This window comes from Ranitomeya variabilis, chromosome 2 (assembly GCF_051348905.1).
Source record: "Ranitomeya variabilis isolate aRanVar5 chromosome 2, aRanVar5.hap1, whole genome shotgun sequence".
NCBI lineage: Eukaryota > Metazoa > Chordata > Amphibia > Anura > Dendrobatidae > Ranitomeya > Ranitomeya variabilis.
This window is the reverse complement of record NC_135233.1, coordinates 362,461,870-362,479,987: the sequence shown is the minus strand read 5'-3', so window position 1 is coordinate 362,479,987 and position 18,118 is coordinate 362,461,870. Positions and strand designations below refer to the sequence as shown.

The 18,118-nt window shown below is 47.9% G+C and overlaps 1 protein-coding gene across 3 annotated transcripts in view; it reads right to left on the bottom strand.

The window, feature by feature from the left end:
* Positions 1–18,118, bottom strand: part of ZNF541 (zinc finger protein 541) — a 61,629-nt gene that overhangs the window by 25,525 nt on the left and 17,986 nt on the right. The window contains exons 1-9 of one of the 3 annotated variants that reach the window (XM_077285719.1): positions 14,224–14,350; positions 12,200–12,400; positions 10,976–11,186; positions 6,739–7,867; positions 4,383–4,532; positions 3,998–4,301; positions 3,867–3,924; positions 3,667–3,788; positions 2,917–3,020 (exon numbers count right to left, since the gene is read on the bottom strand). In XM_077285719.1, coding sequence (XP_077141834.1) covers positions 2,917–3,020; positions 3,667–3,788; positions 3,867–3,924; positions 3,998–4,301; positions 4,383–4,532; positions 6,739–7,867; positions 10,976–11,186; positions 12,200–12,392 — 2,271 coding nt within the window. In that variant the 5' untranslated portion in view covers positions 12,393–12,400; positions 14,224–14,350. Of the gene's footprint in view, positions 1–2,916; positions 3,021–3,666; positions 3,789–3,866; positions 3,925–3,997; positions 4,302–4,382; positions 4,533–6,738; positions 7,868–10,975; positions 11,187–12,199; positions 12,401–14,169; positions 14,351–18,118 lie in introns of those variants that run through there. The other 2 variants (XM_077285720.1, XM_077285718.1) reach the window with 2 other exon arrangements.

Below are 18,118 nucleotides of genomic sequence, written 5' to 3'. Positions count from 1 at the left end.
GTGGAGCTCCGGTTTGAGTGCCCCAACGGAGTTGTTTAGCCCCTTTGGATACAGACTTCGAAACCCAAGTGGAAGCGAAAAACCGGGCATAGGAATGATGCGGCAGCTTCGAAAGACGAACTTCACGAAGGATTCCATGATCCTATTGATGGGATCTTTCAGAGCCGCCCCACCGGACAGCGTGAGGACTGTGTCGGTGACAAGTCTAGCAGCTGGCGGGTCCACAGAGGGAGAGGGCGTTCTCTATCGCCTCTCATTCCGGCTGGCGATGAGATCCGGAGGAAAGAGATGTGAGACTCCAAGACGCTTGCCTCATTGAGAACGTCTGGTCGAACTCTCTCTTTCTCTGGTCAGAAGCTCCTCGAATTCAGGATGAGGAGCGAATACCTTGGGAGGTAGTTTAGACCGTCTAAACGAAACCGCCTGATCTGCGGGTTCCGTAGAGGAATCTTTGATGCCACAGGACAGATTAGTCGCTCCAATGAGGCTTTGAACCATATCCCTCTTGTTAGCGATTTGGTTCGAATCCGGCCCCAAATTATCCTCCGAAGGTGCATCTGAGAAAGCCTCGCCTGACTCCGGGGGAAAGGATCAGGGGGAAGTCGACCACAGAGAAGGACCGTGGGGCGAGATGGACCGAGAAGAGAACTCAGACCGGCGTTCCTGTCTGGATCTTTCGCGGCCTGTATTGGAAGTCTCGGACGGAGCTTCTTGCGACCCGCTGGTTACTACGGACGTCTGCAGGGGCAACTGATCGAGCACGGACACAAGGTTCTGGGACACCCGTGTGAGATCCGCTATTGATAGGGACAGAGAGGAGGCCCAGCCTGAGGTGGGGACTTCGCTCTGAGGCGGAGCAGCGGGGGGGTCCTGGGCGGTGAACATAATGTGGGTTGCTGCAGGCCTGCCTGAGGGAAGCTGCGGTTATAAGACGAACACGCAAAGTGTTTCACTAAGGCACATTAGACCGAACGGGCCCCTGAGGAAAATGTCTGAAGGTTAGTGGACAGGGGGGCAGGGGAGAGTGTCAGTCTGCAGTGTGGGGTTACTCACGGCAGACGCTGCGGTTTCCAGATGGAAGGCTGCCCGGCTTAGAAGATGCTCCTCCGGAACTATAGCCCCTGGGAGAACAGGCAGTCACACCTGGGGCACCCTTTCGTCCGAAGCTTGCTGCATGCGAGGACGCTGGAAAAACCGCGGTCATAAGCTGCCTGGCACTGAACTGCGGCTGCACGGGGAGTGGTGGGCGGGGCTAAAAGCCAGGCCAGGAGCACCAAGATGGTGCCGGTGGGCGGAGCTCGCCGATGATTGTCGGGCTGGAGAAAAGCCCGCCTGAGGGAAAGGAAGTGGGAGGAGTTGCGGCGCCGGAAGTAGGCCCTGGTAGAAGCCGGGGCCTAAATTTGAGGCCGGCGGCCGCCGGGAAGGGCGGCGGCGGTGGGTGAAGCGCGGACGCCGGGAAAAGGCGGCGCGGCCGCCGCGCCACGATAAAAAAGCACAGTGCGGCCGGAGGAGAAAGCGGTGCGGCTGCCTGCAAGGCAGCAGCGCCGAGTAGAAAAAGGGATAGTGCGGCTGTAGGGGAAAAGCGGTACGGCTGCCTGCACGGCCGCCGCGCCGGGCCAGAACACAGTGCGGCCGGGGGACAAAGGCCAAAGGGAGAACAGCGCAGCCGCCGAAGCGCAGCGGCCATGCGAATGGAGCGTCAGCCCCCGCCCCACGTGTTCCCGGCGGCCAATACACAATGGAAGGGACGGGAAACGCCGACCAGGCCAAGGCAGCCTGGAAAAGAAATCCCAAGGGACCCCCAAACGACCACCCTGGAACTGAGGAGGGACCTAGAGGCACTTCGAGGGTAGGAATACTCACCTATAACATCCCACGCCGTCCTTACTAACCTCCATCCGGGGAAAATACCAGACGTCCCGGGAGCTGATGGACGTCCTCGTCTCCTCCAACCGACAGGCTCTGGTGGGCGAGTGGGTGAGGGACGGATGCAGGACCGCACTTCTGAGCACGCTTGTGTGCTAGGATCTTGGTCCTGCTGTGGGATCTATGAGGATACGGGGTGGCAGTACACGCCGTACTCATAGTCCGTATTGTGGGACTACAGGTGTGACTGTTCACCCTGTATCCCTCCGGAAAATCTGAAAGAAAACGACGCACATTGAGGTAGATAAGGGTCTAATGAAAGACCTGTGTCCACCTCCTACTGACACTAAGCTAAATTGAATATCCTACTCCCTGTCGGTGGGGTGTACACTGCAGAGGAGGAGCTAACTTTTTTTATTTGCATAGTGTCAGCCTCCTAGTTGGCAGCAGCATACACCCATGGTTCCTGTGTCCCCCAATGAAAGGCGATAGAGAAAAATAATTTTGTTTTGCTTTTTGCCATTTTTGGGAAACTTTACAAATAATAAAGCTGACCCAATATTATGGGATGATTAGCATTTCTAAGCCATATTGCCTATTCGACTAGGTCACGATTGGGTTTAAACAGCTGTGATTGGAGTCGGTTCCGATCCTGGCTCAGTTGGATGATGTATCGGCTACCTGCTACCAAATGTACAGGCTCCGCTCCCGTGCCATCCGCATGCTGTACGTCTGTGCGTGGGGAGTATCACCCACCAATGCTGTAAGTGTATGACATGGAAGGCAAGGAATAAACTTGCGCGTGCGGCTGATAGGACAGCTCCTGGGCCCATGTGGCTGATGGCACAACCCCGACGCGCGTGCGGCTGATAGGACAGCTCCTGAGCCCGTGCGGCTGATGGCACAACCCCGACGTGCGTGTGGCTGATGGGACAGCTCCTGATCCTGTGCGGCTGATAGGACAGCTCTTGATCCCGTGCCATCCGCTGCACGTACCAGAATAGTTATTCCCAATGACTTATAAAGCAGGTTGGAGACTGAAGGACTCACCAAGACATTGCCCCCGCTAAAATGCAGACAGTGGAGGGCGAGCTCTAGGTTGCAGCCTCCTCCGGGTACAGCACTGGAGCAGGCAAGTTTGACAAGATGGGAGACTAAGGAAACGAGAGACATTAGTGACTGTGAGGGAATCATGGAGACAAGTACGTGACAATAGAGAAACATTGATCCCATATATGGATGTGCCAGACGGCAGGTTATAACAGCCACAATGTGGAGACATTCAAAAGTGGTCTACACAGAAAAGTGGATCTTCAATGAACCCCTTCAGTGCAGCTTTGGCCACATGCCTGATCATGGAGCAGTACTATCAGGGGTCCGTAGACTTCCATAGGCCCAGATGCTGTATACTGCAGAATAAGGTTTCCCGCAGAGGAGCAAAGTATTTCATTACATAAAACACCTACAAGCCTCTAATACAGACTCGGACGGATCGCGCTTGGCTGGGAGGACGAGGTGTTCAGGCTGAGTCCCCCGATCTGAGCACCAGTCATCCGGCCTCAGAGGGCCTCCACACGCTGCGTACAAGCCGCGCTCATAAATGTAACCCTCTCAGCAACATGCCACACATCTATGGCCCCTAGTTTTGCCAATGATGGGAGCCCCATAGGCACTGCCTACAGCAGTGTAGCACATCCTTAAAGGGGTGGGATAAAATATCTATGGACAGGCAGGTAGTAAACATAGCATGTGACTTTAGATTACTGCCTACAATCATCATGTGCTGGCGAGGGGTCTTACTCTCTGCAGTGAGTCTCCGGGGTCTCCAAACCAAATCAGCCTTTTCCTCTTCTCCTCCCATCACGGTACGGTCTCTGCACTCCGGGATCGCCGCCTGGAACCGATCTCCGATGTTAATGTGACTTAAAGAGGGGGAAAAAAAATCCAAAATGTAATCTATTAAAGGGATGAGGTCTTACCCTCAGATTGCAGGGACTTACGGCTGGACAGAAAACTCTGTGGCATCTATGACGAGGCCGACTCCGTCAGTGTCTATATCTGCGGGGGGTAACGCGCGCTGTAAGTACCATTATACACACAGTCGTCCCACCACATGGAAACCAGTACTCACCATCAACACTGGGAGGCTGGTACTGGGCACTGGAGGGGGCGCAGAAGGTGTGGAAATAGAGGCCGGTACCTTGGCGGATGGGGCTCAGCATGGGAGGGGGTGTATACTGGCAGTGGAGGGCGCCTTTATGGAAGTACTCGGATAGCGGGGTGTCTGGGGAGCGCATGCTGCTCTGGAAACAACCAGAGGGGGCAGAATTGTTTTCCGACACCGGAGGGGGGATGTATAAGGGCAGAGGACAAGGTCTTGTCTCTTTCCCTTTTTTCATGGTAGACTTTAGATGATGACCTCTAAGTCCATTCACCTAAACAGCAAAGAAGAAGTGCCAACAGTTAAAAGGGTTGTCCAGGGGATAAAAATGACTTTCTTAAAGAGCTCCCCTCACCTTGTCGTCTTTCTTAGTGACGGGCACAGACACAGGGATTACAAGGCGTCCTGCAGTCTCGTCCTTCCTTGTCCAGGACCCTGGTCCCAGACATGGCTCTGTCGCCTCCCCCGTGCGTTGCCAGCTTACCACATCCCCTTCTCGAATGTCCTTTTAAAAGATCCTATATTGTCATATTTTAACAAAGGTCTATAAATGTTTACTTATTTTCAAAGAAAAATCATTTTTGTAATTGGTTTTTACTACAAATGTTGCACCGTTCTATAGCCTGAGTGTGTGTTGGGCTGTCTATTGCTCGGCTGAAGAAAGAATTAACTGAAAATCTGTCAGTGATCTCGTTCTGATGGGGAGTTTATACCTCTTTTGTCTGTTTTTTTTTTTTATACCTCAGTTCCTTTCAATTGATTTATGATGAAAGTTGGGCTGAACTTTGTGGTGTAGGATACCTGCCGCAACCTGGGTTAATGTGGTGCTGATAATAATCAAACAGAAAATTTAAAAAAAAAAAGTGTTACAAAACTTTCTAAAACTTTTACTGTATTGTGGCTCCTATGGCTGATAACTAATATATGACCCATGTAATGTCTTTTATTCCATGTTGTCAGTAGTTTATAGAATAAAAGAGCAATTTACATTTTACTCAAAAATATACCTATAAAGTGAAAAATCAGACAAACTGAACATTTAAAAGTGGTCTCTTAAAGGGCACCTGTCACCCCGTTTTTTCAGTATGAGATAAAAATACTGTTAAATAGGGCCTGAGCTGTGCATTACAATAGTGTATTTTGTGGACCCCGATTCCCCACCTATGCTGCCAAAATACGTTACCAAAGTAGTCGTTTTCGCCTGTCAATCAGGCTGGTCTGGTCAGATGGGCGTGGTGTCTTCCCCCAGATCTTGCTTAGTTTTCCGTTGGTGGCGTAGTGGTTTGCGCATGCCCAAGGTCCCGAATCCACTGCACAGGGGAGTTAAAAGAGCGCGATGTGCACTATTTCATTGGTGATCGGTGGGGGCGGCCATCTTCCTTTGGCCGCGCGTGCGCCGAAGCGGCGCTCTGCTGGCCGCGGCTTCAGGAAAATGGCCGCGGGATGCCGCGCGTGCGCAGATGGAGATTGCGGCGGCCATTTTCCTGAAGCAGAGTTCGCATCTCGGCTTCAGGAAAATGGCCGCCGCAATCTCCATCTGCGCACGCGCGGCATCCCGCGGCCATTTTCCTGAAGCCGCGGCCAGCAGAGCGCCGCTACTGCGCACGCGCGGCCAAAGGAAGATGGCCGCCCCCACCGATCACCAATGAAATAGTGCACATCGCGCTCTTTTATCTCCCCTGTGCAGTGGATTCGGGACCTTGGACATGCGCACACCACTACGCCACCAACGGAAAACTAGGCAAGATCTGGGGGAAGACACCACGCCCATCTGACCAGACCAGCCTGATTGACAGGCGAAAACGGCTACTTTGGTAACGTATTTTGGCAGCATAGGTGGGGAATCAGGGTCCACAAAATACATTGTTGTAATGCACAGCTCAGGCCCTATTTAACAGTATTTTTATCTCATACTGAAAAAACGGGGTGACAGGTGCCCTTTAATTTTTGCCAGACCTGTATATTATGCATGTCAGTGATAGGATGAACTATATAGCAGAACTGAAGGTTCTGGGAAAGCCGGAGACAAGTTGCATCCATCCCGACTTGCGCAAATCCCTCCTGAGGTTATGCAGAAGAGGGCACAGACGCAGTGTGTACCTAGCCTAAGCCGTGACCTCCTCCTCACACGGTGTCACATAGATCATAGTAATAGGAAAGCAACAGGCGACAGCAGAAGCCAATATGGGCCTCTATATGGCAGAGGCATGGTGCAAGGGGGACATCTAGTGGCAGCAAAGCAGTGGTGCAGACATAGCTGTACAACTTTTTTATGCTTAGCTTTTCAACTTTCTAATAAGTCATGGCCCCCATTTATTAGTCAATTTACTGTTTAAAAAAAAAAAAGTTGGGCAAAAACCTAAAACTTTTATGCTGTGTTGAGGAAATAAAAAGAGGCCAAGACCACCATCTATGCCCCATTTAATATATTTCCTGAAACTTCACCCAATTTACTTCTCTTTAGGACTGGTGTCTTAATATGTGTGGGCCTAATTCCTCACCGAGATTTCTGCTTGCTGTCAGTGAATGGGAGCAGCTCTGGCGCACTGCAATAAACCATGCAGCTGATGAATGCAAACAGTAATTCCTCACTTCGGTGACAGCAAGCAGAGATCTTGAGAATGGTGAAGAATCATTTTTTTCCCTAATAATGTATTATTCCTCTTAGATTTCACTCCTTGATCTCATTCTCAGGCAGTGACACCACTTACTTTTGACTTGCCGATAGAAAGTCTATACATTTTGTCATTACCCTGGGATATATTTAAGGCTGTGAAGGACTCTAGGGCCACCTGACTTGCAGGGACTGTGCTGGGATTGAGATTGATGGCCGACTTGCACTGTGATCTTCCGAGCTTGGTCTGTATTTCATTTGTGCTGTTTGCCAGTGTCTGACTCTCCTGTCCGGGTCGGGCTTGTGTTGCACCGTTTTGGCTTCCACTGGCCACGTCTTCTGCCGCCCCACTGATTCTGCATGTTATCAGTCCCTGAGGGTCTCTTTGCAGCTCCCCCCAGCCTCTTATGCCAGTCGTTTCTGGATGCCACTGGGGCATGGACATACTGGGGAGAGTTAGGGTTGCAGTGTGAGAGATCGTAGACGGGGAATTTTTCACGGGAGGATAAACGTTTGCCGTGTTTTGGATCTGGAAGTCTGAATTTGGACAGAGCTGAATGGTAAGTCTTGTGAAATCTGGTGCATGGGGAAATGAATACTGCGCTTGCATGGCCTGGTGTCCATTATCTGCTGCGGGAGACGCGTACCTATGATCTAGGCGGTTCGGGTGTCTGGCCAGGGGCTCTTTAAATTCACCACTTAGTGTGTCATCATTAAAGGACCCAGTTAAAAGAATATCCGGCTGTTCCAGCAGAGGTCGGATCTTTGCAGGATACAGGAGATGATCTGCTAAAGGATCAGAGTACCTGGCATAGGCTGGATCCATGGACACTTTGCTAGAAGAATTAATCACGGTGTAAGTATTTCTCGCAGCAAAGTCTTCGCTCCACTTACTGCTATTTAAAGTCATTGTCTGGGGGCCATGGTTGGCCTTGGTGTCTTGCAAGACTGCGATATTGGACGTGACCTTCTGCTGTAAAATCTCAGTCGCCAGGCGTCTGATGAGCTCAACATTGGGCAGGACTGGCGGGCCGGGGACTGGATCTAGCACCCTGCTTGGCAGTAATGCAGGGATTGCGGTGGGTACTTCCGGCTGCTTTGTCCACAGTCCGTGGTGGAGCTCGTAATGTCTCCTCAATGACCTGAAATCACAGTAGCTCTTGTGGCAGCCGGGCTCCATGCACACGAACGGTTTCACCTTCAGATGCGTCAGCATGTGTCCCATCCTGGGGAGGAAAGAGGAGACACCGAGACTACGTTACATGACAGCACCCGGCACAACCTGAGCAGTTCTCACTATAGAGACCAGGTCTGTATAGATATGGAGGACTATCCACTGCGACAGAATGAAAAGGCAAGTAACAACTAATGGAAATAGTTGCTCCAAATTTAGTGTCTGGCCCTTGCAACACGACCTTTTTGATGCCTGCCCCTTCTCAGGGTGGCACAGATTGGAGGGATGACCCCTGATCCTGTTGCAAGGCTCGTTAAGGGGTGGACCTAGACTAATCGCACCGCTACCTCCAATCGATGCACTCTATCCTGCAGAATGCATATGAATTTTTGGCATTTGGGGTGAATTGGGACAGCGGCGGGAATTTTGCATGTGAATCCACTTTAGTGATTCGTCAGAAATAGATACAGTACAGACCAAAAGTTTGGACACACCTTCTCATTTAAAGATTTTTCTGTATTTTCATAACTATGAAAATTGAACATTCACACTGAAGGCATCAAAACTATGAACTAACACATGTGGAATTATATACTTAACAAAAAAGTGTGAAACAACTGAAATTATGTCTTATATTCTAAGTTCTTCAAAGTAGCCACCTTTTGCTTTGATGACTGCTTTGCACACTCTTGGCATTCTCTTGATGAGCTTCAAGAGGTAGTCACCGGGAATGTTCTTCCAATAATCTTGAAGGAGTTCCCAGAGATGCTTAGCACTTGTTGGCCCTTTTGCCTTCACTCTGCGGTCCAGCTCACCCCAAACCATCTCGATTGGGTTCAGGTCTGGTGACTGTGGAGGCCAGGTCATCTGACGTAGCACCCCATCACTCTCCTTCTTGGTCAGATAGCCCTTACACAGAATGGAGGTGTGTTTGGGGTCATTGTCCTGTTGAAAAATAAATGATGGTCCAACTAAACACAAACCGGATGGAATAGCATGCCGCTGCAAGATGCTGTGGTAGCCATGCTGGTTCAGTATGCCTTCAATTTTGAATAAATCCCCAACAGTGTCACCAGCAAAGCACCCCCACACCATCACACCTCCTCCATGCTTCATGGTGGGAACCAGGCATGTAGAGTCCATCCGTTCACCTTTTCTGCGTCGCACAAAGACATGGTGGTTGGAACCAAAGATCTCAAATTTGGACTCCTCAGACCAAAGCACAGATTTCCACTGGTCTAATGTCCATTCCTTGTATTCTTTAGCCCAAACAAGTCTCTTCTGCTTGTTGCCTGTCCTTAGCAGTGGTTTCCTAGCAGCTATTTTACCATGAAGGCCTGCTGCACAAAGTCTCCTCTTAACAGTTGTTGTACAGATTTGTCTGCTGCTAGAACTCTGTGTGGCATTGACCTGGTCTCTAATCTGAGCTGCTGTTAACCTGCGATTTCTGAGGCTGGTGACTCGGATAAACTTATCCTCAGAAGCAGAGGTGACTCTTGGTCTTCCTTTCCTGGGGCGGTCCTCATGTGAGCCAGTTTCTTTGTAGCGCTTGATGGTTTTTGCAACAGCACTTGGGGACACTTTCAAAGTTTTCCCAATTTTTCGGACTGACTGACCTTCATTTCTTAAAGTAATGATGGCCACTCGTTTTTCTTTACTTAGAATTTGTATTATGGCAAGAAAAAAGCAGCTAACAGTCTATTCAATAGGACTATCAGCTGTGTATCCACCAGACTTCTGCACAACACAACTGATGGTCCCAACTCCATTTATAAGGCAAGAAATCCCACTTATTAAACCTGACAGGGCACACCTGTGAAGTGAAAACCATTCCCGGTGACTGCCTCTTGAAGCTCATCAAGAGAATGCCAAGAGTGTGCAAAGCAGTCATCAAAGCTAAAGGTGGCTACTTTGAAGAACCTAGAATATAAGACATATTTTCAGTTGTTTCACACTTTTTTGTTAAGTATATAATTCCACATGTGTTAATTCATAGTTTTGATGCCTTCAGTGTGACTGTACAATTTTCAGTCATGAAAATACAGAGAAATCTTTAAATGAGAAGGTGTGTCCAAACTTTTGGTCTGTACTGTATATAGTGCGATTTTCTTCTAATCAAGTAATTCAAAACATTGCATCCTATGCATGGTGCAGGGTCAGGGGCTGAGCTCGCAGCATACAGCTCAGATGATGGCTGTGTTATACTGCCGGCACCTGCCTCCAAAAATTGGCACAAGCTCCAACTGTAGCAGTTTACTCAATTACACACAGCTGTCAATTCGATAGCATCATTTAAATGGTGCGATCACATCATGCGACTGTCCCGGCACCTATCGGCCCCACTGTGAGGGGATTGCTGATGGGTTGCCCTGGCAGTCGGGAGCCTACTGAAAGCCTCCTATTGCCAAAAACTTTGTACAACCTGTATTGGGACTTCATAGGAAATCTACATTCCTTCTCCATACTGCAACATTACAGTGCAAATGATCAAACGATCACATGTTCAGGTCCCCCAGGGGGACAAAAAAAAAATAAAAAAAAAAAAAGTTATACATATACAGTATATATCCAACTACAATTTACGCAGTTCAAAAGTAAAGGAAAAAAAACATATTAAGTGTTGTTGGGTCCATAAAAGTTTAATCTATGGAAATATACAACTAATTAATCCTTAAGGTAAAAACCACAAAGAGATATGTGGCTATGTTATTGGAAAAATAAAAATTACAGCTCTTTGAAGAGGGGAACACAAAAAAAACAGCAAAAAAAAAAAATTGAATGGCTGGGAAAGGGTTAGTATAGAAAGAGCTGGGTAAGTGCACTCCATTGTGCCCAACGTTATGGATGAAGGGCGCATGCACTTGTCTCCAGCATTTTTAAGTCTATAGGTGCGCAAAAAATAATTGGATGCCATACAGAAAATCCATTTTGCATCCAATTTTTACGGATAGTTTGCAATTAAGAAACTTTATTTGAGCTTGTAACTTTTCTTAAATTCTGATGTATAAAATTGGATGCAAAAAAAAACCGGACATATAGGTAAAAACTGTGCGATATTCCAGGAAGAAAGCATTTCATAGGCTTGTCTGAACGCGGCCTTGTGGGCAGTGAGAGGACATCTGTATTGCATTACTACATGGCGGTCGGTCCGGGTACATACAGGTGGTCCTGTCTTTTGAAGGCTTTCATGCAGATCTTGCAGATGTGACTTCGCTCCTGGCTGTGGGTGACCGAGTGTTTGTTGAGGGAGCCGGTGCTGGAGAAGACCTTCCCGCACACCTTGCAGTTCAGCATGGTGGTCTGAACGCATTTCTCGGTGCAAGACTTGTTCAGTAGCGAACTGCTGCCCTCAGCGCCTCGGAGGTGGAGATCTGGAAGGGGCAAAATGAGAAATCTAATCCGCATATGGCAATTCTGCAGTGATCCCTAATGAAGGGGGTTGGTCGGGATTTAGGAGCGCCCCCTCGGGGACCTGTCTATCTCAAGAACAGGGGTCCCGTCTCCCTTACTCTGCTATTTTTTGGATCTCTCATTTATAGCAACCACCAGGTAAGACGGGCATTGGGCGGGACCCCATTCTTGAGACAGGTGCAGTTCCCCGGAGGTGGGAGTGATATCCATCAGATATTGCTGAAATAAGCCCAACACTCGATGACCACAAGTCACTTAGAAAATTAAGTGGGGTTTTTCCCTTTTCAGAAAAGACTGCGGTAGCTCTAAAGGCAAACAAACTGGGATTTAATTACCTTCCCGGGGTCTAGCGCCGAGGTTCCGCCACTTCTTCAGTCTCAGTTGTTTGTCTGCAGTGCTAACGTCACTTCAACAGCGCTGCAGCCAATCAGTAGTTTATTCTGTCTATACGTTCATAGTTGCTGTGCTCAGATTGACTGCAGCACTGACATCAGCGCTGCAGACAATCAGAGCTGGACCCGGGAAGGATAAATAATGTTCCATTTTTATATATAACTATTGCAGCCCTGCAGTGTACCCCCATGGTCTCCTGTGTTCCCCAATGAAGCCACCAAAAAAAAGTTTTCTAAAAGTGGATACCCCTTTAGTAGAATGGTGGCGTGCATGCTCGCCCTCCACCACATTCAGAAAGGGCTCTATAGAACCCTCTTCTTGTTTTTTGGGGGACCTGCGTGCTTAGGAATGCTGTCCCCTATCCCTTCCATAGGTGTTATAATTCAACCTTTTTTAAGTAGGGAAACACCCCAAAGATAAGGGAAATAGTGACATCATGTTGTCAATTTATTTCTATTTTTCCAGAAGGAGTATCCAAGGGACAGCACAAGGCAACATCGATGTTTTAAGATTGTTCTGGGGGAATACAGGACTAGGTGACGGATCCTGATGAGTGATCCGGACTCAATGAAAGACAAACCTGCGTCCCATTTATTGGTGACCGCCGATACCTCCTCCATCCTGCAGGGCAGAGGTATATCCCCCAACATGGCATCAGAGGAGCTTAGACCGTGGTCCGGAGGCTGGAAGAGCTCGCTGATGGGCTGGAACAACTCCCGGCAGAAGTCATCGGGCTGGAGGCCGAATCCATCGTTTAAGCTGTAATGGGTCATCTTCAAAACTAAAAAAAGAAGCAACGTGCGGAGTGTCACCTCGTTACCCCCTTACTGAAATCATTCCATATAAAATACCAATTCTGGAACGCCTATTGTGGGAACTGCACCTCTGTTATTCCTCCTGAGAATCTATCAATTAATTAATTGGGCATTTCCATTCTCGGTTAGTGGAAACTCTAACACTGGCCAATCAGTCTTGACATTTTGGGGACATTCCCAGCTTACTATGGAAATTAGTAACGCCCATGTGTCAACTTAGTCATACATTTCCAGGAGGAATAACAGAGGATCGAAACAACTATTAATTAATACATGACTATCATTAATTATTTATAATGGTAATAATGGTTACATCACCTGACCATTATTTCCCTCCATTAATTACCCCGCTATCAGTTCCTGCACATGCGCTGCATCTCTGTCCCTCCCATTGCATGTGCGGATGATGACGGCCAGGCACCCTTTCGTCACTGCACATGCCCAGGGTTTAGCCCGGACTGAGCAATATCGCTCCAATCACTCGGGGTCCCCGGATCTACGGGAATCTATTGGGGTTCGGACCCCAGCGATCATACCTTTGTGATAAATGATAAGCCATTGCTAAAATGCTTATTGGTGAGACCGACGACACAGCACTTTATTTGTACTTTCTGAGACCTGATTGACAAAGGGGTGTGGCTTTACTGAAAGGGGTGTGCCTTATGCGCTACAAACCGGGGCAGAGTCATCCAGTGACGTAAACCAGCTTAGGGCTGAGCAGAACTTGTGCAACTCGTGGCGCTTTTATGACTGTGCCAACCGGCTACGACTATATTTTTCCAAATGGACGGAGATCTGCTTGATTCCAGTGCGCCGACACATTCAGGATTAGGATAGAAACATATGGCAGACCCTGATGGGAGCTCATGTCTAGACTATGGGAGCTCATGTCTAGACTCGCAGAATTTAAGCAGTGCGCTCTTCATCAAGACCGAGGGGCAAAAATGCCCCCCAAAAAAGGGGAAAACAGGTGTGCACCCTCTAAAGAATGAATCAAGACGTTTTGCATTCTAGTTTTTACACCTCTTAAAGGGGGTTGTCCAGTAAAGTTAGAACTTGTGGATCATCAGTGGTGGTCCGACTATTGGGGTCTGCACTGACTGTCAGAATGGGACAGTGGTGCACACCCTCGACCGCCGCTCCATCCGTTCTCTATGGGGCCACCAGAAAAGCTGAGCACAGCGCTCACAAGCCCCATAGAGGATGAATGGAGCAGCGAGCGGGGGTGTGCACAGCTGTCCCATTCTGCAGACGCCCATGGATCAGTAACATCTTTCCACTGGACATTCCCTTTAATGCATCTTGCAGCTACTCGTGCACTAGTGTCGTATCTTGTCCTCCGGCCTTAAAGCGGAACAAGTTCACGTCACTAATTTTGCGTAAATTATAGCGGATCTATCGGGGGTTGTGCTGGGCCACACCCACTTGTCCAAGTTTTTCTAGATGGCGCATCACCAGACATTTCCACCCATTACTTTGTGGCGGTATTAAACACACATTAGACCACGCCCACTTGTCAGACAACGCACAGGAAGCGTGTGATGGTTTTTTGGGGGGTTTCGTGCTGCAAAACTGTCACATTTCTCTTGATAAATCTCCCCCTGTGTAGCTCAGGTCAGGAATGATGGAGGGGTCTCCTGTATACAACACAGGGGCCCTGCTGGTTTTTTGTGCAATGATCATCCTCCCTTCCAGCTATTGCTCTACTTTGCTAAAGCAGAAAACACAACAAAACCGTAATGTCTAAGGCTCCAAGATGGCCGACACCGGCATCCACCGGGCTGCGCACCTCCACCCTGAGCGGGCAGCTCCCTGCACCGCGCCGCCCTGTCTGCTGCTCAGGAGCGAGATCTCCCGGCTAGAAACCAGCCTTTTCCCTGATTGGATAATACGAGTCACGTGACGCACAGTTCCCCAGAGCCGGGAAGGGGGAAAAAAAGGTAAACAACCGCACCTTTACACGTGACACTCCGCCAATAGCAGTGTCGTTTATAGTCACGTGGTCCGGGTAAAAAGTAGTAAACTCGTTGTTGGGGAGGGAGGTAGATTCCAACTACAAGAGCCAAGGCTTAGCGCCACCTTTAGGTAGTTGGTGGAATTGCAACTTCGTTACCTCCTGGGGGGGATTTCTTTAGGCCTCTTTCACACTTCCGTCTTTGTTTTTCCGTCACTATGCGTCGTTTTGTGAAAAAAAACAGATCCAGCAAATGTTTCTGCTGGATCCGTTTTTTTTCTCATAGACTTGTACAGATTGTGACGTATGGCCTTCCGTTTCATCCGTCGTGCGCTGGATCTATCGTAAAATCGCTGTCCGTCGGGCGGAGACAACGCACAGAGGAACGTTTTTGGTGTACGTCGGAAAATCGCTCAACGACGGATCCTGCGCTGTCCATCGTCGGCTATAATGGAAGCCTATGGACGCAGGACCCGTCACTGACTGTCAAAAGCAGGAATCCAGTGACGGGTTCCATCTTTTGAAACTGAGCATGAGCGGAAGAATTTCCAGTCAGGGAAAATTCTCTCTCGCTCGCTCTCTTTTTACTATTGATGCTGCCTATGCAGTATCAATAGTAAAAAGATATGTTAAAAATAAAAAACCGTGATATTCTTACCTTCCCGCGGCCCCCACAGCCTTCCCGCACCTCGCGATGCTCCCGGCAGTAATGCATTGCTAAATGACCCGATGACGCAGCATTTCGCGAGACCGCTACATCATCACAGGTCATTGTCTCGCAAGGCATCACTGGGAACGGGAGCATCGCAAGCATCGGGAAGGCTGTGGGGGACGCCGGAAGGTAAGAATATCACGATTTTTAATTTTTTAAAATTATTTTTAACATGGGTTGTGTTGTGTATGCGTTTTCGCAGCGGAAAAACGCGGTGAAGACGCATACACAACATGTGCACATAGCCAATTCTGGAAACAACTGCCTCGGCGGGTCCGTCAAGAAAACGGACCCAGCGCATCCAATCTGCACAGGATCCGTCTTTTCAACATTTTGACGGATTGTGACTGATTGTAAAAACGGAAGTGTGAAAGTGGCCTTATCGGTCATAAATCGGCCAATATTCATTGTGCAAGCTACAGCAGTGATCACGATTATCTCAGGGAGAGGGGGGCAGAATTCAACCGAATTTACCCCACAAAAAGTGGCAGAAATGTATCCTGCTCCACGGCCAAAGAACATTGCCTTTAACGCCGGCACACGGACATCACAAGGCTGTGACCATTTCATTACAAAGCGCAACTTACTCCAGCGCACCCTGGATCAAGACAGGCGTGTGTAGGGCTGTGTGCACACACTGAGTATCTGACACAGAAATTCTGCACCAAAAAATGCGTATATTGGCAGGAAAAAGCAGGGAAGAAATAAGGAAGAATTAAGGAGCACGTGCCAGAGAAAAAAATGTGGCAAAAACGCACTGTGTGAGCATGTGCTAATTCTAAGGCTACGTTCCAACCACGAGATTTTCATGTTGCAAATTTTCCGCGCCCATTAAGTTACTTGCGTTTTTCACTGAGTTTTTTGAGTGAATTTTTTTATGGTGTTTTTGCCTCAGGCTGTGTGCAAACGATGACTATTTTCTCTGTCAAAAACGCAGCGTCTTACAGCTCCAACAAAGTGGATGGGATTGATAGAGATCTCCTGGCCCACGGCGCGCGTTTCACATCCGCAGCGTGTTCATTTCTATTTCACGTATACTGAGCAGATTTTTCCCATAGACTTGCATTAGATGCGGAAAAAATGCCAAAAAAAATACGCGTTTAATCCACACGTGACTGTATCAATAAAGTTTTGTCGAATACAAATACCAGGAAGTATCAAAAGCAAAGCAGCTTTATTTAAAACATGACATAACAAAGAGACAAAAAAACTAAGCGTAGAAAATGTGATAAAAAAAACGCAAGTAAACTCGTTTACATAATAGGTGCAGAAATGCTAAAGAAAATCAGCAACATCAAAAACTCCTTGTGGGAACGTGGCCTAAGGGACAGATTGAATCAAGACTACACTTTTGTACTTGTACTGATCCAGTACGCCTCCTAATGAATTTAGCGCATCTTTCAGCTTCCATGCACCAGAGACAGAAAATGCTCTGCAGTCATTTTTTTGTTGCGTAAGTTAAAGGGGTTGTCCGGTCCAAACCAATAAGTCTGCAGTCACTCTGTCACTGGCCGGGGGTATGTATACGTACCCTCCAGTCCCGGCTCAGAAACCAGCAGGCTATTGGCTCTTTTTGGTTTTCTCTCAGGTTAAATGGCCGCAGTGTGAACGTGCACCTACACATTGCCCTTATACCCACATACGTTCCGGATGATTTTTTTTTTGTTAAGAAATTAAAGAGGTTGCTTGATACCGTAACATAAGTAACAGGCATTGGGGCCTGCATGTCCAGATGACGTCCCAAATTTGCCAAAAAATAAAAGCTACATTTGACACTAAAAGTCTAATTTAAACAAAAATGTATTTTCTGATGACACATTCCCTTTAAGAGGGATCATCAATATCCTAGTACTGGTGGGGTTGCCCTCTTTCAATAATTTTTAGCTCACAGGCTCAGTCCCAGTCTCTATTGATCAGATACAATGGTGGCGTCAAGTTGACAGCGCTGCAGCCAATCGCTGTGCTCAGCATCTTGTATCCTCTATACCGGGTGGGGCAGCTTAGTTCAGTGATTAGCTGCAGCGCTGTCTACATGATGTCATCGCTGCAGCTGATCAACAAAAACCAAGGCAGCAGCCCTTGCATCGCTGTGTATAGTATGTATATATACAAGTCCATTTTTATGTAAAATCATAAGAGTATAGAAATCCAAATATCAGAAGATAAAAGGGACAGCGCCAGGAGGAACTGCAGAGGCTCATGAAGGAATCACATCGGCCCCATTCATCATTTGTGATTTATTAAAATCATTTTTTTTTGTTTTACGTTATTCGCTGATTTCTTTTTTCCAAATTCCTCAAAATGGCGCATGTGGTTAATAAATTTGGTGCAAAAGAATAAAAAAAAATGTATTTTTTTTCTTTAAGCAGTTATTTAAACTTTAAAAAGCTGCGAAATGCGTCCAGGTGGGAAGAAGCAAATTACTCCAAAAAAACTGGAGAAACACCAATGATGAATCGGGGGGTATTGATGTTATTGGCATACAAGAAACGCGTTTCCACCACCACTAGGGGCCTTCATCAGGATTCAAGACCTTGGTTGAGGTGAAAACGCGTTGCTCGTACGCCTACAGGTCCTAGTGTGCTACATGTGCAGAGCTTACGGGCGTCTCCTGGTAATTCCTTTGCGAGCCTCCACGGTTCCTCCTGGCACTGTCAATTCTGTCTTATGATTGGAAGTCTGGATCTCTAAAGGGTTTGCAACAAGTTAATACATTATTCCCTATCGATGGAATATTGATTGCGGTGGTCCGACTATTGAGACCCCGAGAAACCAGGCTGTACAAATGTAAATGACCCTGTAACCGGCCATTTCCTTACATAATGAATATACTTTTCTAGTTGTCCGCACCTCATTCTGCCGTCAGCGATTTTAACCTTCACACTGAAGGCCTCGTTCATGTCATCTTTTTACGGGTTACCTACGACTAGGACGCCCGCCAGGATGTTACATATATTCACTTGGCAGCCGTCAGGATAAACACGATCCGGCCTTAGGCGTCTTTATATTAATGATCTT